This window comes from Mobula birostris, chromosome 21 (assembly GCF_030028105.1).
Source record: "Mobula birostris isolate sMobBir1 chromosome 21, sMobBir1.hap1, whole genome shotgun sequence".
Classification (NCBI taxonomy): domain Eukaryota; kingdom Metazoa; phylum Chordata; class Chondrichthyes; order Myliobatiformes; family Myliobatidae; genus Mobula; species Mobula birostris.
In genome coordinates, this window is record NC_092390.1 from 2,846,086 (window position 1) to 2,873,420 (window position 27,335).

The window sequence follows — 27,335 nt, forward strand, 5'->3', positions numbered from 1 at the left end:
ACATGGAAGGACAGTTCGGGACCGTGAATGAAGGTGAGGGAGGAGGTGAATGGGCAGGCTGTTGACAGGGATAAGTACTGGGACACAGATTAAAATCATGGAGGGAGCAATCCCTGTGAAAAGCTGTGGGGGAATGGTGGTAAAGATATTTTTAGTGGTGAAATCCTGTTAGATATGGCGGAAGTTGTGGTTGTTGAGTGCAGAGGCTGGGGTGGTAAGTGGGGCAAGAGGAATTCTATCACTGTTGAAGTTGTGGGAAGATGGGGACTGATGTTTGGGAACTGGAGGAGATGCAGGTGAGGACAGCATCACTAGTGGAGGGAGGGAAACCCTGTTCTTTGAAGGAGGATGTTCTGATGTTCTGGAAACATTGGCCACATCCTGGGAGCAGATGTGGCAGAGGCGAAGGAACGCAGAAAAGGAAATGGAATTTTTACAGGAGACAGGGTGGGAGGAGGTAGAGATATGATGAGTGTGAGAATCAGAAGATTTATAAAAGATGTCAGTTGACAGTTTGTCTCCAGAGATGGAGACAGAGAGATCGAGAAAGTGGAGGGAGACATCAGAAATGGACCAAGTGAATATAAGGTCAGGGTGGAAGTTAGAGACAGAGTTGATAAAATTGACGAGCACAGCATGGGTGCATGAAGCAACACCAATGTGGTTGTCAATGTAGTGGAGGAAAGCTTGAGGAGTATTACCAGGGAAGGCTTCGAACACGGACTGTTCTATGTAACCGACCAAGAAGCGGGTATAGCTGAGCTCCATATGGGTGCCCATGGCCACTCCGAGTCTGGAGAAAGTGAAAGGAGCTGAAGGAAAAATCTACCAGTTCTGCCAAATATAGGTGGGTGGTGGTGGAGAGGATTGGTTGATTCTTTTTTGAAGAAAGAAGCAGAGAGCTTTGAGGTTTTGTCGATTGGGATAGAAGTGTATAGGGTAAACATCCAAGTAAGTGCTATACCTTGCTGAAAGTGTGAAGAATTATTGTCAAAAGAAGCAATTGGATGTCATTTTCAGCATTTGAAAATTTTGGAATTTCCTATTAGGCCAGCCTGGACATTAACTTCACCACTGTAAGCAAGATGTGATGGTCAGGAGATAGCCAACTCAAAGAACAAGCAAATCACCATGGGAATGATAATCACAGCACATGAAATGGAAGAGCAATGCAGAAAGTAGCATCAACCACTGAATATAGTCCTTCTTAACCACAGAATCAGGTTTAATGTCATTGGTAGATGTCGTGAAATTTGTTTCTTTGCTGCAGCAAGTCATAATAAAGAAAACTATAAATTGCAATAAGAAGGGCTGAGGAGGATGAACTGTGATTGAATGGCAGACCAGACTCGACGGGCCAAATGGCCTAATTCTGCTCACATGTCTTATGGTCTTATATATTATTAATAAATAAGTAGTGCAAAGAGAGAGCAAAAGTATTGAGGTAGAGTATGTGTGTTTATTGTTAATTCAGAAGTCCGATGGAAGAGGGGAAGAAGCTGTTCTGAAAGCATTGAGGGTGTGTCTTCAGGATCCTGTACCTCCTCCTTGATGGTAGCAATGAGAAGGGGGCATATTCTCACTCCCTCACATAAACTTGGATGCATTGCCTCTGTAAAGCAGCCAACATAACCAAAGACCACAGCCACCCACACTGGTTATTCTCTTCTCCCCCACCTCCCTGTTCCATTGGACAGAAAATACAAAAGCCTGTAACTACGTTCCACCAGACTGAAGGACAGCTTCTATCCTGCCGGGTTAAGACTATAGAATGGCTTCCTAGTATGGTGAGATGGATTCAATCTACCCCGTCGTGTCCTTGCATCTTATTGTCTGCCTGAACTGAATTACTCTTTAAAGATTATTTTTATTTGTCAGATTTACATCAAAATATACAGGGAAATGCATCACTGGCCAACGTGATCTGAGTAAGTTCTGGGCCACTAGTGCCAACATAGCATACCCACAACTCACTAACCCTGACCTGCAGGTCTTTGGAATGTGCTGCACCAAGAGGAGAGCGACAGGGTCACAGTGAGAACATGCAAACTCCTTACAGTATTCTTTTATTTTGCTCAAAGGGCTGGAATTTCAATAATAAAAGATAAATAAGCTTTTCACTAACATTATCACATGTTAGTGCAGCCAATTCCAATCCCAAAATCATTCCCGATGGACTGTGGAACATCCTTGTTAAATCTGGCTAGCCACAGAAATCACAAACAAGAGAAAATCTGCAGATGCTGGAAATCCGAGCAACACACACAAAATGCTGGAGGAACTCAGCAGGCCAGGCAGCTTCTATGGAAAAGAGTGCAGTCAATGTTTCTGGTCAAAACTCCTCAGCAGGACTGGAGAATAAAAGCTGAGGAGTAGATTAAAAGGTGCAGGGGGGAGGGGATTGAGAAACACCAGGTGATAGGTGAAGGAACTCAGCAGGTCGGGCAGCATCAGTGGAAACAATGAGTCGACATTTCGGGCCGCAACCCTTCGTCAGGCCTGAAATGTCAACTCATCATTTCCACTGATGCTGTCTGACCTGCTGAGTTCCTCCAGCGTGCTGCGAGTGTTACTTTGATCCCAGCATCTGCAGATTACTTTGTGTTTCGGTGATAGGTGAAACCTGGAGGGGGAGGGATGAAGTCAAGAGCTGGGAGGTTGATTGGTAAAAGAGATGGAAGGCCATGGAGGTAAGAAAGAGACGAGAGGAGCACCAGAGGGAGGTGATGGGTGGGCAAGGAGATAAGGTGAGTGAGGGAAAAGGAGATGGGAAATGGTGAAGGGGGAGCATTACTGGAAGGTTGAGATCTCAATATTCATGCCATTACGTTGGAGGCTACCCAAATGGAATATAAGGTGTTCTTCCCCCAACTGAAATGTAGCCTCATCACGACAGTGGAGGAGGCCATGGATGGACATATCGGAATGGGAATGGGAAGTGGAGTTAAAACGGGTGGCCACTGGGAGATCCCGCTTGTTCTGGCGGACAGAGTGTAGGTGCTCGGCGAAGTGGTCTCCCAATCTACGTCATGTCTCACCAATATACAGGTGGCCACATCAGGAGCACTGAACACAGTATATCACTCCAACAGACTCACAGGTGAAGTGTCACCTCACCTGGAAGGACTGTTTGAGGCTCTGAATGGTAGTGAGAGGAGGGCAGGTGTAGCACTTGTTCAGCCCACAAGGATAAGTGCCAGGAGGGAGATCAGTGGGGAAGGACGAATGGACAAGGGAGTTGCATAGTGGAAAGCAGAAAGTTGGGGGGGGGGGAGGGAAAGATGTGTTTGGTGGTGGGATCCCGTTGGGGATGACGGAAGTTTCGACACCTCCCTCCCCTTTCTCAATCTCACTATCTCGATCTCCGGAGACAGCTCATCCACCAATGTCTATTGTAAACCAACAGACTCTCACAGCTACCTGGACTATACCTCGTCCCACGCTGCTACTTGTAAAAACACCATCCCTGCTCTCAATTCCTCCGTCTTCACCGCATCGGCTCTCAGGGTGAGACTTTTCATTCCAGAACGAAGGAGATGTCCTCCTTTTTCAAAGAAAGGGGCTTTCCTTCCTCCACCATCAACGCTGCCCTCAACTGCATCTCTTCCATTTCATGCACGTCTTCTCTTACCCCATCCTCCCACTACCCTACCAGGGAAAGGGTTCCTCTTGTCCTCACCTACCACCCCACTAGACTCCACGTCCAGCACATAATTCTCCAAAACTACCGCCATCTCCCACCACCAAACACATCTTTTCCACCCTCCACTTTCTGCTTTCTGCAGGGATTGCACCCTACGCGACACTCTTGTCCATTCGTCCCTCCCCACTGATCTCCCTCCTGGCACTTATCCTTGCGAGCAGAGCAAGTGCTACACCTGCCCCTACAACTCCTCCCTTACTGCTATCCAAGGCCAGAAACAGTCCTTCCAGGTGAGGTGACACTTCACCTCTGAGTCTGTTGGGGTCACATACTGTGATTGGTGCTCCCGGTGTGGCCTCCTGTATATGGGTGAGACCCGACGTAGAATGTGAGACCATTTTATCAAGCATCTACCCTCCGTCCACTAGAACAAGCAGGACCGTCCAGTGGCCACCCATTTTAATTCCACATCCCTTTCCAATATGTCCACCCATAGCCTCCTCCAATGCGGGGATAAGGCCACACTTAGGTTGGAGGAAAAACACCTTATATTCCGTTTGGGCAGCCTCCAACCTGATGGCATGAACATCGACTTCTCTAACTTCCAGTAATGACCATGACCACTCCTCTCTTTCACCATTTCCCATCCCCTTTTATCTCCTTCACCTTATCTCCTTGCCCACCCATCGCCTCCCTCTGGTGCTCCTCCCACCTTTTTCTTTTTTCCATTGGCCTTCTGTCTCTTTCATCAATCAACTTCCCAGCTCTTTACTTCATCCCTCCCCCTCCAGATTTCACCTATCACCTTGTGTTTCTGTTTCTCATCCCCCTACCTTTTAAATCTACTCCTCAGCTTATTTCCTGCTGAACGGTCTCAGCCTGAAGTGGCGACTGTACCTTTTTCCGCAGATGCTGCCTGGCCTGCTGAATTCCTTCAGCATTTTGTGTGAGTTAGCCACAGAAATCTGTTGCTTGTCACATGATGGCACGCAGCCCTTCAAGTTCAACTTTATTGGCATGATCGAATGGCATCACAGACTCGATGGGCCGAATGGCCTGAATCTGCTATAGATCCCAGGAAAATGCATTACAAACATGAGAAACATTAGTTAACAGAAACTTAAATTAACATGACATGTCATCATTCAACAAATGTTTGATCTTAACCAAACGCTCCTCAATCTCTATTTAAAGTGCTAATGCTCAAGTATTTTAAACATCAAGGTGATTGACAGGCTTGAGGCATCCCCTGACGTCACTGACTGGCTCCGGGATGCGGGAGGGTGTTGACGTCATTGAATTGTCGCGGGAGGTTGGAGCCCGAGACTTGGCGAAGCGGCCGCGGCGCGGTGTTGTGGTGAAAGTGAAACCGGGAAGGGGGCAGAAATCCGTCGGGGTCGGCTCGCCGTAACGAACAATCGCTCGTCGTTAAGAGTCTGAACTTCGGTCGCCTGGCGTCGGAAATGTGAGTGGAAGTGAGCCGGGGGAGAGAGGGAGGGAGGGGTGGGCAGGAGGCCGAGCACCCGCCGCCATCCCGGGCTGCCGGTGTGCTTGCGCAACAAGGCCTGTGTTCAGATCCACCTTCCCCGAGTGATTTACGCGGAGGAGGGCTGAGGCTGCGTGCACGCAGTGAGAGTGAGCCGGCCGGGCCTGTGTTGAGGCTCCGGAGCCAGACCGGTTTCCTTCCCAGCCTGTGAGGAGAGAAAACCGTCATCCAATGTCATTAATTGTGTAGTTACCCTAACTTATACTCGGTCTCTTCAGCACTGTTTTTATTTTTTCAAAGAGGATTCAATACTTTTACAAGGATACTCTGCTGTTGCCTGTATTCATTGTGTGAATTATTAATTAATCTCTATAAGCAGAATACTTTTTGTTTGCGGAGTGTAGAGATTTTGAAATAAAAAGGTACAGAAAGAATTAACGATTTCATTGTGTTACTGAAAAGCCTGGAACATAAAATGTATCATGCAGTATATGCAAAAATCCATTTTTCATTTAAGATCTATTGAAATTGAGCGAAAAGGCTGGTGAGTGTGTGGAGCATACTAATGGGACGACGCAGATTGCACTGACGTATTTGGGTATACAAGCACAAGGAGTAAAATGGTCTGCTAAGATGGGAATCGTTTGTCATTGACCTTAAAGGTCAAATGGTTGCCTTTTGCGCTTTTGAATTTCCCATGAACTGGCGGCACGGTAGCGTAGTGGTTAGTACAACGCTTTACAGTACCAGTTACCGGGGTTCAATTCCCACCACTGTCTATAAGCAGTTTGTACGTCTCGCCTTGACCTCGCGGGTTTTCTCCGACGGTCCAAACACCTAACGTTCCGTAGGGTAATAGGTCAGTGATTAGGCTACGGTTAAATTGAGGGATTGCTGGGCGAGTGGCTTGAAGGGCCTATTCTGCGCTGTGTCTCAATAATAAATAGAGTATTTTCAGTATTTAATATTGAATTGGTTTATCAGGTGAGTTTAAATTTCTGTATCAAGAATTGGTCACTCTTATTTGAGTCTTGGCAGGTTGATATTATTTTCCTAAATAACTAAATTATTTTCCAGATGTCAGATGAGCTGGCAAAGCAGCTGGCCAGTTACAAGGCTCAACTTCAGCAAGTAGAAGCTGCTTTATCTACTGATGCAGAAAATGAAGACCTCCTTAAATTACAAAAGGATCTGCAGGTTAGTGTTCTGCTTTATTTTGATATTCAAAATTTTCTGTGCACATCTCCATTTATGAAATAAACTATATGTTTTATTCATAGGGAAACACTGTAAAGGGATTGTAATAAAATTGTTAAAGTTCATCCATCAATCACAATTAATGAAAGCAAATTGGTGTAGCATATCTATTGGACTGGGTTGCTTTTGTGGGGTCAGTAACAAATTGTTTCCAGTTTATCACTGAGCAACTCTTGAACAAGTGGATAAAAAATAATTCAAATTACTTAACATAAGGAGAATGCTGACATTGCCAGTGTGTGTTTCTTCCATTGTTGGAGATAATAGGCAGAGTATGTAGCAGTTGCTAACATTGGTTTCAGTCATTGTTCTGTTTTGATTAAAGTAACCGCTTGAAATTAACAGTTCAGTAGCTGAGTCGAAACAAAGTAAAACTCTTAAGATCACTTCAATAAAACCACTTACATTTAATTTTTCAACAAAAAATAGGTTAAATCAAAGAAGAATCCTAAATCACCAAATATCTGACAATGTGATAGCTGTTTGGATGGATTAAAAGCAATAGGCTCAAGTATTTGCAGTTAATAGATACAGTTCTTGGTTTGAAAAATGTTAGTTAAAAATTAATGTATAAAAGTAAATAGGCTTGCGTAATTTGTGTGTTTCACTGCAAGTACTGCAAATACATTGCAAAAAAGCTTGTAAAATATTTCTAGGAAACACCGGAGTTAAATTGATTGTTGAATTGATAAACTGATTGACTTTGCGGGCCTTATTGGTCTGCTTTAGTATAAGGGGAATGGCTTTTTGTTGTAAGTGCCAAGACCTGAGAATTTGAGCAGATTTTTCAGTTTCAATTCCAGATTAGTTCTTCATTTATGAAGTACAACCATTAGTGCATAATGTTGTGCAGATGCATGGTGACAATTTGGCTGAAATAATCTGTTTGAAACCTGAGGGACCATAAATATGTTTAATCTTTGTGCTTTGATGCTGTCACCTAATGCCCTTTTTGCATGACACCTGCTCAAGTTTTTAAGGACCATTATCATCATCAAGTTTAATTGTGGGTCTGAGACTTGTGCCTTTCTGCAGTGTTTACTATTTGACAGATGTTGGTACAGGTTGGGTACCCCTTATCCAAAATCCAGAATTTTTTTGAGCACTGTCGTAATGTCACAAATGGAAAATTCCACAAGGTGCTGGAAAGGTTCCTAGGTGTTGCGCAGGTTTCTGTGCACCAGGCAGCTGTGAGAAGAGACCTCACATGTAATGAACAGAAGATAATGGAAGATCTCGATAGTGTATTGAGAGTGGATTTGTCAGTCGGAGTGAACGTATGCCGCTTAGTGGCATGCTGATCATAACAAACAAAGGTCTATCTTTAACATGACCAAACTGAAAATTGATGATTGTGAATGTTCAGCGGGCTGGTTGAAAGTGCTGATCATGATGCAGAGAAATTCATTGATGAGTTTCTGAGGAATAATGATCATCACCCTTAATGCAAGTCTGCAATGCTGATTGTTTTTATCCCTTACATAAAACCTAAAAAGTGAAATGCAAAGACAGTGTACTGTAACCTTTTAATGAAAACACGGCATTGTAGGGGAGACTGAAAGGCTCCATTGTTTGCTGTTCAGCAGCTGATTCAGGTACTTGCCATGCTGCTTTTGTTACCCTGCACACATTAGATTTTCAATATATTAATGGTGTGTGAAGGACTTTACTGTCAAGTACATATGTGTGATGCACAAGTGTAAGACAAAGGCTGCTTACCTCAAATACAGAGCTGGAGATGGTGGAGATGCCAATGTATATCATTACATCTTCCAAGATCCTAAACACTTCCATCTCCAAGCATTTTGGATAAGGGGTACTCAACCTGTATTATTAGAGAAAAGTTCTATCTTGTTCATTAGTAAGAAGTGGAGCTCAGGACTTAATAAAATTGAACAGTTTTAAATTCCTTTTATATTGCAATATGTGAAGACAGAATACCATTCAGAGTCAGAGCATGGACAATGAACCCTTCGACTCAACTGGTCTCTGCCCATCTGTCCTTTCCAAGAACCTGTCTCAACCACTTCCTCTGGCTGTTCATCCTGTATGTTGACCACCCTCTGGATGAAAAAAGTTGTCTCAAATTCCTACTAATTCTTAGCTTAAACCTATGTCCTCTAATTCTTGATTACCAACCCTGGCAAATAGACTGTTGAGCACATTGACCCTATTTATGCCTTTCGGGATTTTATATACCTCTAAGATCATCTCTCATTCTATACTCCAATGAAAAAAAGTGCCAAACTACTAAGCCCTTCTCTCTCCTAAACTTTGATTCCTTCATGTTTTAAAAAGAATTTTAAAGCACCTGTACAGATTTCTTCCATTTTTCACATATGGTTTGAACTTTGATAACATTGCCTTATGGTTTGAGAGAATGGTAAACTGCCTTTTTAAACTAATTGAAGTCATTCATTTCAGATTACTGGTAAGATAATAGTGTTGCTGTAGGATTGGACTTGTAGATAGGCAGTACAGTACATTACCATAAAAGCATGTTCAAAGTAAATTTATTATTCACAAACTACCCTGAGATTTGTTGTTTTTTTTGTGGGTATTCACAGTAAATACAGAGAAACTCAACAGAATTGATGAAAAGCTGCAGAAAACAAACAAGCAGTATGCAGTTGACAAGTGGTGCAAATACGAAAAAAAGGGAAAGAGCGATAAATATCGGGAGACAAATGAGAAAATCTGCAGATGCTGGAAATCTGAGCAACACACAAAATGCTGGAGGAACTCAGCAGGCCCGGCACCATCTATGGGGAAAAAAGTACAGTTGACGTCTTGAGCTAAAATCCTTTGATAGGATTGGAGGGAAAAAAAGCTGAGAAGTATATTTAAAAGGTGGGGGGAGGGGAGGGAGAAACACAAGGCAATAGGTGAAACTGGGAGGGTGGGGTGGGTTATGAAACAGAGCTGGGAAGTTGGTTGGTGTAGGAGACAGGAGGCCGTAGAAGAAAGAAAAAGGAGAGGGGGAGGAGCACCAAAGAGAGGCAATGGGTCGGCAGGGAGATAACAGAGGGAAATGGTGAAGGGCATTACTGGAAGTTTGAGAAATGGACGTTCGTGCCATCAGGTTGGAGGCTACCCAAACGGAATATAAGGTGTTGTGGCCTCATCATAATAGTGGAGGAGGCCATGAATGGACATATCGGAATGGGAAGCGGAATTAAAATGGGTGGCCACTTAGAGATCCCACTTTTTATGGCAGTGCTTGGCGAAGCGGTCTCCCAGTCTATGTCAAGTCTCGCCGATATACAGGAGACCACACTGGGAGCACCAGACACAGTTTATGACCCCAACAGACTCACGGGTGAAGTGTTGCCTCACTTGGAAAAACTGTTTGAGGCACTAAGTGATGGTGAGGGTGGAAGTATTGGGGCAGATGTAACACTTGTTCCATTTGCAAGGATAAGTACCAAGAGGGAGTTCAGTGGAGGGGGACAAATGGACAAGGGAGTCGCATAGGGAGCGATCCCTGCTGAAAGCAGAAAGTGGGAGGGGGGAGGGAAGATGTGCTTGCTGGTGGGATCCCATTGGAGTTGGCAGAAGTTTCGGAGAATTATGTGCTGGATGCGGAGGCTGGGTGGGTGGTAGGTGAGGACAAGGAACCCTATCCCTGGTAGGGTGACAGGAGGATGGGGTAAGAGCAGACGTGTGAAATGGAAGAGATGTGGTTGAGAGCAATGTTGATGGTGGAGGAAGGAAAGCCCTTTCTTTGAAAAAGGAGGGCTTCCTTTGTTCTGGAATGAAAAACCTCATCCTGAGAGCAGATGTATGGAGATGGAAGAATTGAGAGAAGGGAGGGGGATGGGATGAGGTACGGTGAGAGTCTGTTGGTTTGTAATAGACATCGGTGGATAAGCTGTATCCGGAGATAGAGACAGTAAGATAGAAAAGGAAGGGAGGTGTCATAAATGGAGTAGGTGAATTTGAGGGCAGGTTGGAAGTTGGAGGCAAAGAGGGTGAAGTTGATGAGTTCAGCACGGGTGCAGGAAGCAGAACTAATTCAGTTGTGGATGTAGTGTAGGGAAAATGAGGGGCGATCACCAGTGTGGGCTTGGAACATAGACTGTTCCATGTAGCTGACAAACAGGCACAGCTGGGACCCATGCAAGAGTCCGTGGCTACACCTTTTGTATGAAGGAAGTGGGAGTAGCCAAAGGAGAAATTATTTAGAGTGAGGACGTTCCACTAGGTGGAGGAGAGTGGTGGTGGAGGGGAACTGGTTGGGTCTGGTGTCCAGAAAAAATCACGGAGAACTTTGAGACATTCCTGGTGGAATATGGAGGTGTATAGGGACTGGACATCCATAGTAAAAATAAGATATGGCGGCCAAGGAACCTGAAATCCTTGAAAAGATCAAGAGAGTGTGAGGTGCCATGGATGTAGGTAGGAAGGGACTGAACTATGGGGGAATAAGACAACCAAGGTATGCAGATACGAATTCAGTGGGGCAGGAACAATCTGAAACAATGAGTCCACCTGGACAAGTGAGTTTGTGTATCTTGAGTAGGAGGTGGAAACGGGGGTGCAGGGTGTGGGAGTTAGGAGGTTGGTCGCAGTGGATGGGAGATCCCCAGAGTCAGTATGTCCACAGCATGAGTTGTAGAGTCCTTAAAGGTGGATTGTGGAATTAGTTCAGTGTTGGGGTGAATGGAGTTATCCCCTCTTTTTCAAGAGGTGGATGGTTGAATGGTAATAACTTTTTTTGAACCTGATGGTTTGGGACCTGAGACTCTTAACTCGTTTATAGCAGCAGTGAGAAGGGAACATGGCCTAGATACTCGATGAATGCTGCTTTCCTGCAACAGCTCCTTGCAATTGTGCTGTACTAGTCTAGGCTGTATCCACTACTTTCATGAAAAGGAAAGATGTTTTAACAACAATCCACCAGCTTTTTTATTTAATAATTTTTAAAAATAGCCAATAATTCTCAAACACTTTGTGAATTTGGAACTTGTATTTTTGGGATCTAGTCCATGCCTAAGGATTGATGAACTAATAATGTAACTACTGCTCAGGAATACTCTGTAGGAAGTAGATGACACTTATAAGTTTACGGCGAGGATTGTATGATGAGAGGAAAACAGGTAGCACATAAGTTGTAAGACACTAATTTATAGAGTTGGTTCAAGAAGTTAATTAATTTGCATGGAGCCACTCCATTTTTTGACTATCAGGTGTGTGGAATCAGAATTCCACAAAGTAACTATCAGCATGTTAAAAAGAGGTTCTCTCGTTAACTAGCTTGAATTACTCCTTTTCTATGTATCTTGCGCAGAATGTCTACAGATGCAGTCTAGAGGTTTATGTAACAGTTGCCCTGTGCCATAGGTCAGAATTTTTCATGCTGTGCGCCAATAAAAAGTGACTTCTCAGAATATCTTGACTGCAGATGTACATAGAATTGAGAATTCTATTCGCTGAGAATTCATTTCTCTGAGAATTGTTAAATTAGATCATGGATATGCCACACCCATTAATTGGATAACAATTGACGTTTTTAAGACTATTATTGGGCTCAGTTTCTAATATTGCTATAAGGATTTATCAGTTTCTTTCCCTTTTATCATGCACACCTCTTCCCCACTCCTTCCTCCACATGCTTAAAGTATTATTCATGAGGTATTAATCTATAAGCAAAATATCAGTTCTATTGCACTCTTGTCAAACCAAGCTACCATAATGACACTTCTAGGGGAAATCAGACTGTAGTACTTCTATATTTTACATCTTTTTTTCACAGTTGGTACACGCCATGTTTGATTTCAGGTGGAAATGGACTCTTCATCTTGTTCTGAGTAAGTATTAATCCTTGTCAACAGTTGCACATGGATTTACATAGTCTTGATTGCTTAAAATAGTTGAGATTTTATTTCCCACTAAAATAAATTGGTGCACATTTTTTCTAGTCTGCTCTCAAACTCTAAATGAATTATTCATTCTTGGGCATACCACAATGTACTTGAATCTGCATGCAATTGGATATATCTCAATTAACTCGCATACTTGTACTTTAAGCATCAATTAGCTATTTTGTTTCTGAGGTATGTGAGCAGGTAGCAGGAAGGTACAAAGTCCACGTGACAGTGTTTTGAAAATAAAGATGTATCTCAGCTATACCTCTTCCTACCCTATCCTGGTAAAATGCTTTTTCCTTTTCTCAGTCTCTGCCTCCTCCGCATCTGTTCCCACAATATGGCTTTCTATTCCAGGACATCTGAAATGTGCTCCTCCTTCAAAGGATGGGTTTTCCTTCCCTCTGCTGTTGATGCTGCCCTCACCCTCATCTCTTCCATTTCCTGTATATCCGTGCTGATCCCATCAGCCTTCACCTCTGACACTCTCCTTAACTTCTGCCATCTCCAAAGGGATCCTACCACTATACATATCTTTACCAGTCCCCTCTTCCAACCCCCTCCAGCTTTCTGCAGGATTGGGGATTGCTTCCTCAGCAATTCCATTGTCCATTCGTCACTCCCCAATAGTTTCCCTGCTACGCCTGCCCATACACCACTTCCTTCACCTTCAGTCAGGGCCCCGAACAGTCCTTCCAGAATAGGCAACACTTCACTTGCGAATCTGCTGGGATTGTCTATTGTGTCCAGTGTGGCTTCCTACTGTGATCTGTTGTAAAATACCGATTTCCGTTCAGACATGTTGATCCACGGCCGCCTCTTGTGCCAAGATGAGGCAACCTTCAGGGTGGAGGAGTAACACCTTGTATTCCATCTGGGTGACCTCCATCCCGATAGCATGAATATCGATTTGTCCTTCTGGTGAACAAACTTACCCATTCCCCACTTTGACCTTTCATTTCTCATCTGCATTACTTCCCTCTGGGTCCCCCCCCCCCCACCCCCCCTTCCTTTCTTCTGTTGTCCACTCTCCTCCAATCATATTCTTATTTACCAGCCTTTCCCACCGCCTGGCTTCACCTATTACCTCCCACCTAGTCCCCTTCCCCTCCCCCACCTTGTTATTCTGGCTTCTTGCCCCTTCCTTTCCAGTCCTGTGGTCTTGGCCCAAAACATCAACTATTTACCCTTTATCATAAATGCTGCCCTGCTGAGTTCCTCCAGCATTTTTTGTGTTGATTTACACGATTCTTCGGGTGAGAGCAAAGAGAAGTTGAGTAAAGAATATTTGGTACTTTACTAGTGAATAGACTTTGGATGCTACATGTTATGGGAATCGGGGATAATCCTGGAAACTAGACTGGTGAGTCTCATTTCTGTGGTGAAGTTACTGGAAACAATTCTTAGGGATAGAATTTATGAGCATCTGGAAAGCCATGGCCTAATTAGGGACAGCCAGCATGGCTTTGTGCGGGGCAAGTTGTGTCTTACTAACCTGTTTGAGTTTTTTTTTGGGGGGATGACATGGGTGAGCTGTGTTTGCTGGCAACTTGAATTTTAGTAAGGTATTTGACGAGGTCCGTCATGGAATGCTCATGCAGAAGGTTTCTATGCGTGGGATCCATAGTGAATTGGCCATTTGGATTCAGAACTGGCTTGCTCATAGAAGTCAGAAGGTAGTTCTCAAAGGACTTGTTCTAGCTGGAGTATGATTAGTGGTGGGACTTCTGTTTGTGATGTATATAAATGACCTGGATAAAAAAGTAGATGGGTGATTTAGTAAGTTTGCGGATGATATGATTGGTGGCATTGCAGACAGTGTAGAAGACTGGCAAAGAATCCAGTGGGATATAGACCAGTTGTAGATAAGTATGGAGAAATGGCAGATGACATTTAACCCAGTCGAAAGGGAAATGTTCAACATTGGTAGGTTAAATGGAAAGACCTTTAACAGTATTGATGAAGATGAGCGGAGGGATCTTGGGGTCCAAGTTCATTGCTCCCTTTTAGTGGCCACAGGTTGAGCGGCTTATGGCGTGTTTCACTTCAGTTGTGGCATTGAATTCAAAAGTCAGGAAGTTATGTTGCAGCAATATAGAAGTCTAGTTCGGCTTATCTGGAGCATTGAATACAGTTCTGGTTGCCTCATTATAAGTAGGATGCCATGGCTTTGGAGGGAATACAGAAGAGGTTTACCAGGATGCTGTCTGGAATATAGAAGGATGAACTGGGGTTGATCTTTTTGGGAGTAGCGAAGGCTAAGGGTTTATAAGATTGAGAGTCATAAGTAGTAGTCAGACAACACCTTTTCCCAAGGGTTGAGATATCTAATATTACAGGGGATAATTTCAAAGCAGATGTGAGAGGTAGGATTTTTAGACAATGATTGGTGATTTAGACAGATATATTAGGGAATTTTAAAGAAATGTTTAGATAGGCACATGAATATGAGGAAAATGGAAAGATTTGGTCGTTGTGTAGGCAGAAGGGATTAGTTGGCCATTTGATCACTAATTTAATTGGTCCAGCACAACATTGTGAACCAGGGGGCCTGTTCCTGTGCTGTATCAGCCATGAGAATAGCCATCAAGTGGCTCCAGCAGTGCTTGGAATACAGGACTGAAGAGATTGGCGATCGGATATCAGCAGTATTCATGTTCAGTACCACCTGGTCCCACGGAAAAACCCAAACCCGGAAATGGCTGGCTGCTAGGAGCTTGTGGAAGAGGAGCAAGATTTTATTTTTGACTCTATCTTTCTCTATGTTCTAAATTTGTAGATTTAAGCTTCATTAGACTTGATGCCATGAACAAAGGCATTGTTCTCATTTTTATGCATAGTGAGTGATGTGGGGAGTGTGGTTATGTTAAGGTGGCAAACAAGATGGTATCTAAACTAAGGTCCAGCATTAGAAAGATCTATGGAGAAAACAAATGTATTTATTGTAAAGATACCATTTTGGTTTATTCTCCACACAGATGGTAACTTACTGTCTTTAGCTTTTTCTAAATGCTGTATCGTAATATAGTCCTTTTTCCTGCCACAAGAAGGTGCTCTGGGGGAAAAGCTGATAAACATGTAGCTTTTTCTCAAGATGGGTTTGGCCCTAAGAAGTCCGGAGTGGAAGTTTGAGATGATAAGAACATTGGGCGGGAATTTGGAACTGACTAAAGAACAATAAAGCAGACTTGAGAGTCTGCTGTTGTGTTTTGTTTAATGGATTTGTTCTATATCATTCTATTGATTAATCTCGGGTGCATGGGTTAGATCTGGCTTCCAGTTTTGCAAAACGTCCAGCACTTTCCCCAAAGCTTCGAAGGGAAGCACATTCCTGTGGACCTTTGTGTTTTGATAGATAAAATACAGCCCTTCCATTTCATTGATCCTGGCACTGTTATAAAATATATCACTGATAAATACCCATATTTTATCCTTGGTTCTTAACCTTTCTCCATGCCTTCTGCCTTTGGTTATCCCCAACCTCTGGTTTTCCAGAAGAGATGGAAGATTAGAATAGCTGTGTCAGTAATAGAAAACGTACCTTGCCTTTGGTCTGTTTAGTAAATGATAGTGAATCTGAAGGGGAAATATTTCTGTCATTAGGGAAGGGGGTGCGATGAGTTAACTATCATAGCACTCCCTTTGCAAATTTATTCATGCCTGGACCCTGTAAAGCTTTGCATCATGCCCTGTTAGTGCCCTGGTCTTAGGTGGTTTTATGACAAACTTTACTGCACTTTCCCACCTTAAAGAGACTGTCTTTAAGAGTCCTGTGTCCTCCACAACTCCACCTCCATTTCGCTTTGGAAACTTGCTATTCCAGGTCTCCAACTCACCGGGGAGCTAATACCAGCATGAGAATAGCCATCAAGTGGCTCCAGCAGTGCTTGGAATACAGGACTGAAGAGATTGGCAATTGGATATCAGCAGTATTCATGTTCAGTACCACCTGGTTCCCTGGTAAGCTCGAACCCAGAAATGGCTGGCTGCTAGGAGCTTGTGGAAGAGGAGCAAGATTTTATTTTTGTTTCTTTATCTTTTTGTTTTAAGTGTGTTTCAAATGTGAATTCATCTTGTTTTCTTTAAGGTTACACTTTAAATTGTTTTCTTCCTTTAACTTGAGACACATGCAGCCTTTAATGGTATTTTGTAAATTGCCGTAAGTCAGGGGAATCATAATGCAGCAAACTACTTTCCTTTAAAGTTCAATTCAACAGATAAAGTAGGACAAGGAGCTACTGTCCTACTGTCATAACAAATATAAGCGATCTTCAGTTTCCAAAGTTGCCATAGTTGTTTCTTGAAACTGGAATATAGAATTTTATGCGTCTCAAAAGGAGACTTTCTGCCCCATAAAATCCACACTGGCCACAAAAGAAACATACAGTAGGCTTAGCTTTGTGGCTGTTGGTATCCTTGGAGGTTGTAGCATATAACTTATTGGCACATTTTAAATGTGAGTGTTTTGTGCAGCTTGCCTTAAATCACTGCTGTTCACAGCCAAAAGAAAGGGATTGTTCCATCTTGTTGCCCCCTCATTCTTTGATATATCTGAATTAAATTTCCCCTGACTTCCTGTATTTGAACAAAGTTACTCTAACCTAACAAATCCTTCTCATTCCCATGTAAACTCTTTGTAAATCATTGAACCCTCATGAATGCTGTCAGTTCCTAGAATTACAATTTTGAAGCTGTTAACATTTGCAAAATGAAAAAAGCCAAAGTACAACTGGTAGCGTTGAGTTTAGAGTAAGTGGGTAAACAAGGCAAATACGGATGATGGGGGGGGGGGGGGGGTGGAGTTCATGATATACCAAGGCTACTTTGTGAAGAGAATTTCAGAAAAAATATTAACTGACTTAGAGAGTTAAGGTGTGCTTGCCACTATGGCGTTTGGCTTCAAGCTGTTTACTAATTCACAGAATGTATATACAGGCAGTGAAGGGAGCAACATTTTTGATAGCAACACAAAAGTATGAGATTGAACAGTCAGTATATGTGGTTTGAGGGTGTGCTAGCTCTGCTAGCATCAGCTATTAGATGGGGTTCTAACTTGGGACTTGTTAATTTTCATGTGAACTTCATAATGCTGCTTCCCATGTGACACCCATTGTGTATTATTAACCATCAATCTCAAAGATCCCTCTTTTGCTTTGTTTTTTTTTAATGCTCTGTTGCTGACTAATGTAGGAATCCAGTTATTTTCTCCTGGTCTTCCATGTATTTGCCATTCTGCTTCTACATTTGATAGCTGTCCCAAAACTTTGTTTGCCACTTGGCTTGTTCAAAGTCCTATAAGCATGCCTTTCGATCTAGTTCAGCAATTATCAACCATAACTCATCACTCATCTGGTATCTGACACTTAAAGATCTGTATGATTTGTGAGGGATTATTTCATGGATGCAAGTTACTGGTTGTGAAGATTATCACCCAGATCTGTGACAGCTCATGTGTGCTGTTAATGTGACTAAACATTGTAATCTTAATGGCATGCTCATTATTTAGATTGTTTTCATATTTTTCATTTTTCAGTTGGTATTTCTTATGGAAGTGTAGCTGTACGTGGCAGTCTTCCTGCAAAGGGCTTTGAAATTAAAATGAATTGAGATATTTGCATTGAAGAACAAACAAGCCAGATATTGCTGCCGTCTTTGATCTAAATCTTATTAATACTCAATTTTTTAAATAGTTGGTGCTCTGTGTAAAGAAATATCATCTGGTGTGGCATTATGAGGGAAGGTGATTATGTTGCAAATCTAGATGCTTTGCTTTCATTCAACGGTAGATGATCTGACTTTGGGGTCTTGCTACAGCTTTACTGCCTATGCAAATCACATCAGAACTGCTTGGGGACTGGGGGGGAGTAGGGGTAGAACTATAGAGGAGGTCAGTGCTGAAAGTTGCAATGACTGAGCCTGTAGATGAGTATATTGGAAACGTTTTGGCAAGAGCTCATTGGTAGATATTTTGATGTATGCCTAGAAAGGATTCTAACAGTTGAGTTTGGTATGGGAGAGGACTTGATAAAATCAAAAGCTGGCAATAATTGCTTAAGAGTGAGAAATGTACAATTTTGTTATCACTTTGTGTGGCCATTGCTTTTAAGAGTTTGCTGACTTCCAACTGCGATAGCTTTCCATCTGGTGTTTCATCAATTAGGGGGTTGAAAGGAATTTAAGATTGAGTTGGGACTGCCCAGTTTAGATGTGACTGAAAATCAAAAGTTAAAACAGTAGATGCTGATTTAAAAACAACAGTCATTAATGTTTCAGGTCTGAGACTCTACATTAGAACTGGAAAAAGGGTAAATAGTTTTCATTAAAATTGGGTTGAAATGCAATCAAAGCAGTCTGACGCTGAATAAAGAGCAATTTTGAGATTTAAGTAACCAAAAAAAATGCTAACATACAATGTATTCATTTAGAAACTTTCACCTTTAACCTTTGAATTTCAGTGAGTGGTCATGTGAAAGCATAGGTTAACAATTACTGGTATACAAATGAAGATAACTTTAATCTTTGTTTCGTGAACAAGGCATAGCAAATGTAGCATAAAGAGCTTCAGTTATTTGGAAGCAATAAAATTGGTTTGTAACTTAACCATTTCTTTATGTTTCCTAATTTAACAAAGCATTGGCTAAACTAGCTTGGTGTTGACATTGTATCAAGCACGTGTGATGGCTTCCTAGTTTGCCAAAGGGAAGCACTAATTCCTATATTGGCTTAAATGTCTTACAGGAAGTCATAGAACTTACCAAGGACTTGCTATCAAATCAGCCTTCTGTTGCCACAGCCAATGCAGATAGCTCAGCAAACTCTGTGTCCAGCCATAAGTGGAAGACTGGTGACAAGTGTATGGCCATTTGGAATGAAGATGGACAGTAAGTGTAAAACTCTCTAACAGTACATCAATAGAACAGTAAAAAAAATGGTAAGAGATTCTTTTAAGATTTATTCTGTAGTTTGTCACTCAGGTCAATAATTTATCATACTGATAGCATTAAGGTTTTAATTCTGATTGTACCATAAGCTTGCCACAAGTGCTTACAAACATAATTTCTGGCAGCCATGTAAAATTAAAATACACTGTTTTATCCATGGTATCAAATTTAGCACTGAGGTGAGATTCAGCTATGTATCTGTGTAGTCACTGGGATTGCCTTTTCTATGTGGCATCACATGGTTCTGTAGCTACATCAGCCGAAATCTTGCTGGAGCCACCAACTATCCCTGATCTCTAGACTTCTCTGCCCCTCCTTTAAGGTATTTATGATCATACTTCTGATCAATTTCTGTAGTCTAGTGGCTTCTTTTGTGACTTGGTCTAATTGTGTCATTATTTCTTTAAAGTGCATTAAGCCCATTTGTCTTTAAAGGTGATGTAAAAATTTATTTCCTTGCCATGCCTGATGATTGGATGCCTCCATTACATTAGAGCTGACATTGATTCTTTCAGATTGCTGTAGATGCAGCTCATTGCAAGATTGGCTGATCCTTTTAGATTTTTACTTCAAATGCAGTCACCAATTAGAATGTCAAGTAGTTGCTTGCTCCTACATACAATTCTGACAAATTGTTCCCTTTAGAGTTACTGGATGACTTTTAAACCTGAAAAGGAGTTGTTTAGTAGACCTTTCAAATTCCCTCTGGAAACTTAAAACCATTCTGTCCATGTATCTTTATTGTTACATCAGATTGTGACACACTTTCCATACTCTGTATTCTCATTTAAAAGATGCACAGCAAAGTCACTGCTGATTTTCTCCTCATGATCCCTGAAGCATAATTATATTACTAAAACCACTTGATATTTAATTATTGACACCATACCTATATTAAATAAATTCACTTTATTGATGGGACTTTGAAAATGTCTTGGTCTTTAATAAATTACATTTGACTTGTAAAACATCAGTTAAAGTTGTAGACATTATAGGGTCTGTTTATCAAACCTCTACTCACATGCTTACAGCCCTAACTTCCTTGCAGATTGTATGAGGCGGAAATTGAAGAGATTGACCAGGAGAATGGTACGGCTGCCATCACCTTTACTGGATACGGTAATGCCGATGTGCTTCCTTTGGCCAACTTGAAACCTGTTGAAGAAGGAAATGATAGTGAAGAGCTGGGCGGCGACAAACCCAAATCAAAGTGAGTTCAGGCATTCAGATAAGTGTGTATTATTGTTGAAATTAAAACATACTTCTAGTTTTAAATGCATGGGAAATTCAGTACCATGTTAAGATATTTTGCTGTGGATTATTTGCAGGAAAGAAATGGTTGCCCAGCAGAGGGAGTACAAGAAGAAGAAAGCTTTGAAAAAGGCCCAGAGAATGAAGGAGCTTGAACAGGAACGAGAGGAACAAAAAGTAAAATGGCAGCAATTTAATAACAGAGCTTATTCTAAGAACAAAAAGGGACAGGTATGTATAAAGTATGCATACTTCTGAATGTCCTGCCTTTTTGTGCCATATTTTCTTTTCTCTTTGCCCCAGAAAGTTTAAAGGGAGCACAGGAAACAGCCAGTTGACAAACCATTGAGATTTACAAATAGAACAGTGGATTAAAGGATTTTTGTTACATGTTACTGCCAGTTTAGATTTGGTGCGTGTTTGTGTGTGGGCAGGGGATAGAGTTTATATTGGATGTGTGGTGATGGATGACATAAACTCGTCAAATTTTATCCATTTATCTATCTTACAAGCCTCTCTGAAACTTTGTACTTTGGGCTGTAGACTACCTAAAGAGTTTGGTTTTTAATATCAAACAGAAAATGCTGGAAACTGGGTGGGTCAGGCAGTAAATTTGGAAATAATTGATATTTCTGTTTTAGCTAAAAAGCAGGTGGTCACAATTCATCTCAACATTCTACACTATCCTTTAGAGTGCTAGATGAAAATTTGCTTCCAAATTCAGTGAATATTGTGATTTTCATAGTAAAGGTGCTGCATAAATGGCAATAGAAAACGGTTTCCCCTCTGTACTGTGAAATACAGGTTATAAAAAATGTTTTGACGCTGCCCCACCCAATCATGCTCAATGGCTTTGTGATATTATGGCCTGTTTAGACCTCAGATTAATTATTCACTTAATTGGGACATAAAGTTTCATAAGGTGTGGGGACCTTTGAATATTTTCATAACTCTTTAGGGTAAGTTTATCCTTTTTTTTTGTATGCTACAATCCCTTTCAGCTTTTTTGTAAGTTATATGGGTTTTTGTTCTGAATTACATTATACTTCTGGTAGTCGGCATTATACTTTTTTCCTATATATATTTATAGTTCTCTGGGGTTGAATGCTCTGATTAATTTTTTTTCCTTTATATGCATTAATGGTTGGCCTGGGTTTTTTTTTCTGTGGGAGGTTGGGGTGGATACTAATTTTACATAATTCTCCTGGGTGCTTTTTCTTATTGTTATGAATTACATATTGGATTTGTTTCGCACTGTATAAATCTGCATTTTGTTGGTTTTTTCCCTGTAGTTACACTGTAGAAATGCATAAAAATTAATTTAAAAAATGTTTCCTTCTAATACAATTTACCACTAAATGGTAATGCAATAACTTGCTGCTCAGTTGTGATATAGTACTGTAACAATACTACTTTTTTTGGTTATTATTTCAGACAATTCTCAACTGTTAAACTGTTAAAGATTTGCCTTGGGTGCCTACCAGGTGTCCAAGATCAATCTAAATGAAGTGCTAAAAGTTTAGTTTGAATTCATGTGTTATAGTGAAGATATGCCTATATTTATATTGCCATTTTAGCCTGATGTTCCCATTTTACCAGACCATGGTTAAATACAAAATAGAAATGATCAAAATTGAAACTATTGCCACCTAATTGCCAGTAAGTTTTTAAAACTGTTTGCAAGCAATTTGTATTAATTCACCCTTTATTGTTATAAAGGTAAAGAAAAGCATTTTTGCTTCACCGGAAAGCGTGACTGGAAAAGTTGGAGTTGGCACATGTGGTATAGCAGACAGACCGATGACTCAGTACCAAGACACATCCAAGTATAATGTGCGGCATCTTATGCCGCAGTAACTAGTATCTGTGTAAAATATTTGCAGAATAATTTTTTTTGTCAATGTTGTAATACATTAGTGCACTTTTAATAGCTTTTTTTGGCAACTTCATTTGGTGTATTGGCACAAAGTTATAGCTGTGTGATATTAGGTCTATATGAGAAAGTTAATGTGTATAGTTACCATCTATTACTGAGGCAGGTGGAGAATTTGATAATTCAATCTTCCTATTTGAGGAAGAATAATTTTTACAATTTTGCTTTTTTTGTAAGTATAATTGGGCAATTTTAACAAATAAAAATAATCTAAAATCTTTCTGGTGTTTTCTAATTTAAGATCTGTTTGAGTGGAACAAATTTTGAGTACCGTCATAATGTCTCCTATGCTGGTTTTTAAGTTTAACAATTGTACAACGTCTTCATTAAAGGAACAAATGGAAATTGCATCTTTGTACTCCCAGAACAATACTTACTATCAGAGTAGTGGTTTGTCTGAATGAAATTATTTCCCCATTGGTTATAGGTGCTATGATAGCAGAGGCTGCCTTTCATTAGAGGAATGATGTTTTATTATTGTAATTTTTGCCATTGAAAAATGGAAGGAATAAGTCTGTAATTCAAAAGTGGTAAGACATAAAGAGGTTTGATTTCAATTTTGGTATTGAGGCTGGGGTAGGCATGATTCTAATTCTAAGTTTATATGGCAACTGAATTTAACCTCATGACTGAGGTTTGAGTTCAGCTGCTGATTTTATGTGCAGAGAATAATCTGCATTTAACAATTAAGAGTGGTGGGGGAAAAGCTGGTATCTGCTTTGGAACTTCTCTTTTTGCTAGCAAGTTATTGGATAATTAATTGAGTGGTTTATATCATCACTGCCAAAATTTAAATACCCTTTAGATCACTTGAGTTTGCCATGATACAGAACAAACCTGTTGAAAGGTATTGTTGATTTCGTTGATTTGTTTAGCAAATTAAATCATGATGCTGTTTACAAGTAATGCCAATTTAAGTGAAAGTACCCAAGCAGTAGTTAAGTGTGGAGTGCATGTCTGTTCATCGAAACATTTTCCATTGATTCTGAAATGGTCAATGTTCTGTTTTTACAATTGCCATTTTACTTAATTCTCCATAATGGAATCGTGTCTGATCAGCTTTCCTACGCTGCAGAGAGGATTGTTGGATATCATTCAAATCTACACAAAAACTGACTGCAAATTTCCATATTCCTTGTTTCTTATGGCATTGAAAGGATACGGCCATTGAGACAATCAGGTCATAGCTATCCCATTTCCTCCATAATTTTCTGTTTCTCAACTCCACCCCCCCCCCCCCACAAGATTTCACCTCTCTCCAAAATTAAGTACAATTTCCAGTGAGGAAGTAACCTACAAAATTGGGAGTGACAATTGACCAATTCCAAGTTGAAAACATTGGTGAAACCACTGGATAATGTGCACAACTCAATTAATGAAATTCATTATTTCACAAAAAAGTTTTATTTTAAGCTTTATACAAGAGGTACACAAGAGCTTTCTCTACAAACAAGAGTAAGTTTAGGGAACAAGTGCGATGTTTGTTTCAACCAGCAGCAACTCTGTTTTTACAAGTTGTGTATTTGTGCTGTAAATGGACAACTTACCTTAAAACAATGTCCCCTTTTGTTTTCCCTTGCATCACCTTCTACTTCAGAATTGCTACAAGCCTTAATTTGTATACATTTGCAGCATGTGATTTAGGTGAGAAATTAATATCAGTAATTAACTGTTAAACCATACATAGCACCTATACTATAACAATAGTGCCATTTTGGTTTCTATCACAATGGATATTGCAGTATATTTAATACTGCTCATTTCATGTGATTTGAAAACACATCCTGTTACTATCCACTAACAGCTATTGCCATATGCTAAAATCTGGATTTGAGCACCCTTTCCTTCATTCATGGGAGAGTTTTGGATTAGGTTTTAAATATCCAGTTAGAATGCTGGGTTTTAGAATCAACCATGGCCAGATGCAAAGAGATGTAAATTAATGAATATATAGCAGAAGTGAATGGAGTGCAGGTGCTGTTGATTTCGGGTGAATTTCCTCCTGCTGGTATAAAAGCCAAAGTATTTTCTGGAGCTAATTTTAAAGATGAGCCTTAACAAATAATATCATATTAATGTAACTTAATGGGGTTAAAAGCCAGTGATGTGAGGTATATTTTATTTTACTTTTCATCTTTCTGAAGTAAGAGCCAAATTATATAAGTGCACAATAAATTCATGTTATAACCACTAAGATAAAAACTGTTCTAGATTATGGAAACCACAAAGCTCGAGTTGGTTCAGCGACAGATGCATGCCAAGATGTATGCAAGCATGTAAGCCAAGATGTGACCCAGTCAGTACAAATATGTAACAAAATTGAGGCAAAAAGATGTGTTTGACCTTGAGGGTGAGGTCAAAAATCATTGTAGTTATTCAAAGAGGAGGCAGTAGTTGATCTAGTTAACAAGAACAATTCTGCAGTAACTAAATATATGGTATTTTTTAAAAAATTGCAGTACATGGTATTTAAGTTCCCATGCTTCCACATACCTTGCTGTCCTATTTGACTTCATTGAAAATTCATTTAATCATTGAAAATTGAATTGATAAAATTGATTCAATTTCACACTAAGCCAGTCTTTGTCATGACAGACAAGATCAATTTGAGGATCTGAATTGTTTAACTAAGAATTCTTATATTTCAGTCAAATATGTACCATTTTGCTTTTAACTATCATAAAATGGCTCTGTGTTTAGATTTTTTTCCACCTCAACTGAGAATGCAAAATGGTTTATACTGACTGACTTGAATCCTATGCTTTTCCCTTGCAGCTTCTAGAGATTCTAAGTGCATTTCTGCTCAAGAATGTGTCAGAAAGACACCAATAAGTCAAATGATCATGTGTTACCAGTTGCTTTTAATAATCAACTAGATTTGTATATAGAAGGAAGAGTTAATAAAATCAGTATATTGAGCACTGGAGAAGCTCTGTATAACATTAGATACTTAAACAAAGCTACGTATCTTGATAAATAACTTGGACTGAATGAGCGAAGTTGTACCTGCATTAAGATGGGCATCTGCCATTGGGGTAATAAATTTGATCTCACCCCTAATACAGAATGAGACTAGTTTGGTTTACTACACCAGGCTAAATTCAGGACCAATTCTCAGTGTTAATGCTTTCAGACATTAAAGAACAAAAGTGTATGCCTTCATTGTTTCAGGCATTCTCTGCAAAAAAAATATAGCTCTACAGTAAAACCTGGAAGATATTTTGTAGAACAAAAAATGTTAAGGAAAATGCTATAATGTATTTTATGTACAGATTTCTTCAGTCATTGTAATTTGACAGCTGGCAGAAATTGAAAAAAGCTTACAGGTGAAATCCTCCTGGAAGGAGAGAAATATCTACTGAGATCCTTTACAATGATGTAATTGAGGGTCATACACATCAGCCCGGATAATACACCATTCATGTAATATTATAATATTAATTAGCACTACTACCAACCTACATGTGACATGAAGAGCATAATAAATTAAATATACTAAACTAAGACTGGCCTATTTTCAGTGAGTAGAAATGGTTTGTGTTTTTTTTTTATTTAATCATGCACAGGAAGCAGTTTGGTGGCAAATAGCATGGGATCTACATAGGCAAGCCTGCTGTAAAACTAGCAATACTATTTTATAGATAAATTTTGACATGTGAAAAGTTGTTCCAAAATAACCATCCAAAGTAAAATTGATCATGAATTATTGGCAATGAGTATGAAGACTGTGTTATCAATTGTGAATACTGAATTCCAATTGACACCAGTGGTTTCTTCTTCAGTTTAATTTTTTTTGACATAAACCGATGTTATTTTTTTCTGGCTATTGCTGCTTTAAGGTAAAGGCATCACACATCTTTGTACATTATATTCAAACTTCAACAGTGTCAGTGCTAAAAAAAATCCAGCAAATAAATACAAGGCTTTTTTTTGGAATTCTGCCTTTCATTAAGATTATGTGTTCTTAACTATAACTATGAACATTGATCTCTTTTCAGCAATATTAATTTGAGTGAATAACATTGCTGACAATCTTTTGTCTACTTACATATGATTCCTGTTCCTGCATCATTTCATGCACCAGCTGTTTGTGTGTACAGTTACTATCTAGTTGAGTGGTCTATTGAGGAACTGGACATATACATATTAAAATGTAACAGCTACACTGAGTGTTTTTTGACAAAGCACACTGCAGCATTATTGATTGCTCAACACCAAAACCAGAACTTTAGTGAGTCTACTAGGCATAACTAGATTATCTTCTAATAAGATTAAGCCACTACACAACTTGAATGCCAAGCAGGTAGTTCTAGACTTACTTAAAGATGATTATGACATAGGAAAGAATCACAATTTTAAAAGATTTGGTCATAAATGTCATCAGAATCAGGTGATATCTATAGGATATGTCTCATGGTGTAAACATGGAAGTTGCTGGTGAATATTAAGTGTTACTCTAGAATTGGTCATTCACATTCAATTAGTCACAGGATTTTGTAGCTGAGTGTCTTGGAAAAAGCTGCCTCTTGTTTTACATTCATGTTCTGCTCACTTCTCAGAAAAGAGGCAAAGCAGAAAAATAAGTGATTAGGCTATGAAATACATTGCAGAGCTGCCAAATTTGTGCATTATTCATATGAACTTGGTAACTAAGCTAAACAAGGCTGTTAAGTATATTAAATATATATTACCAAATAACAATTTCAAATTATGCAATTTTGAAATTCCCAAATAGCTAACACTGAATAGCACCAGAACCAAACTTTCCCTGTTTTAAATGTTAAGTTCAATGAAAACAGTAAATTTTCATTTTCTTCAAATGAAAGGCTTTTCATGGCCTTAGTCTAGAACTGAATGGAAAGCACATGCAATTAATACCTGCCTTTCGTACAATTTGATGCATTTCACCTTTGCTTTTGTAAATATTCTTATAAGCCCAGTCAAAACTGGAACCTAT

At 40.1% G+C, this 27,335-nt stretch overlaps 2 protein-coding genes and 1 long non-coding RNA gene across 4 annotated transcripts in view; 2 read left to right on the forward strand and 1 right to left on the reverse strand.

The window, feature by feature from the left end:
• The first annotated feature begins 4,954 nt into the window (after window positions 1–4,954).
• On the forward strand, window positions 4,955–22,598 carry smndc1 (survival motor neuron domain containing 1). The gene is made up of 6 exons (XM_072239844.1): window positions 4,955–5,108; window positions 6,207–6,326; window positions 18,992–19,134; window positions 20,243–20,404; window positions 20,523–20,676; window positions 22,165–22,598. The coding sequence occupies exons 2-6, from the start codon at window positions 6,207–6,209 to the stop codon at window positions 22,300–22,302; spliced, it is 717 nt and encodes a 238-aa protein (XP_072095945.1). The 5' UTR covers window positions 4,955–5,108; the 3' UTR covers window positions 22,303–22,598.
• On the forward strand, window positions 8,854–16,207 carry LOC140186023 (uncharacterized). Its single transcript, XR_011882763.1, has 3 exons — window positions 8,854–9,162; window positions 12,142–12,196; window positions 16,077–16,207. It is a non-coding gene; the product is annotated as an uncharacterized lncRNA (long non-coding RNA).
• A 1,056-nt stretch (window positions 22,599–23,654) lies between the features above and the next one.
• The window catches only part of mxi1 (max interactor 1, dimerization protein), a 50,553-nt gene continuing 46,872 nt past the window's right edge, over window positions 23,655–27,335 (reverse strand). For both annotated transcript variants that reach the window (XR_011882762.1, XR_011882761.1), the window contains exon 7: window positions 23,655–27,331. The gene's annotated coding sequence lies outside the window, so the exon portion shown is untranslated. The remainder of the gene's footprint in view (window positions 27,332–27,335) is intronic.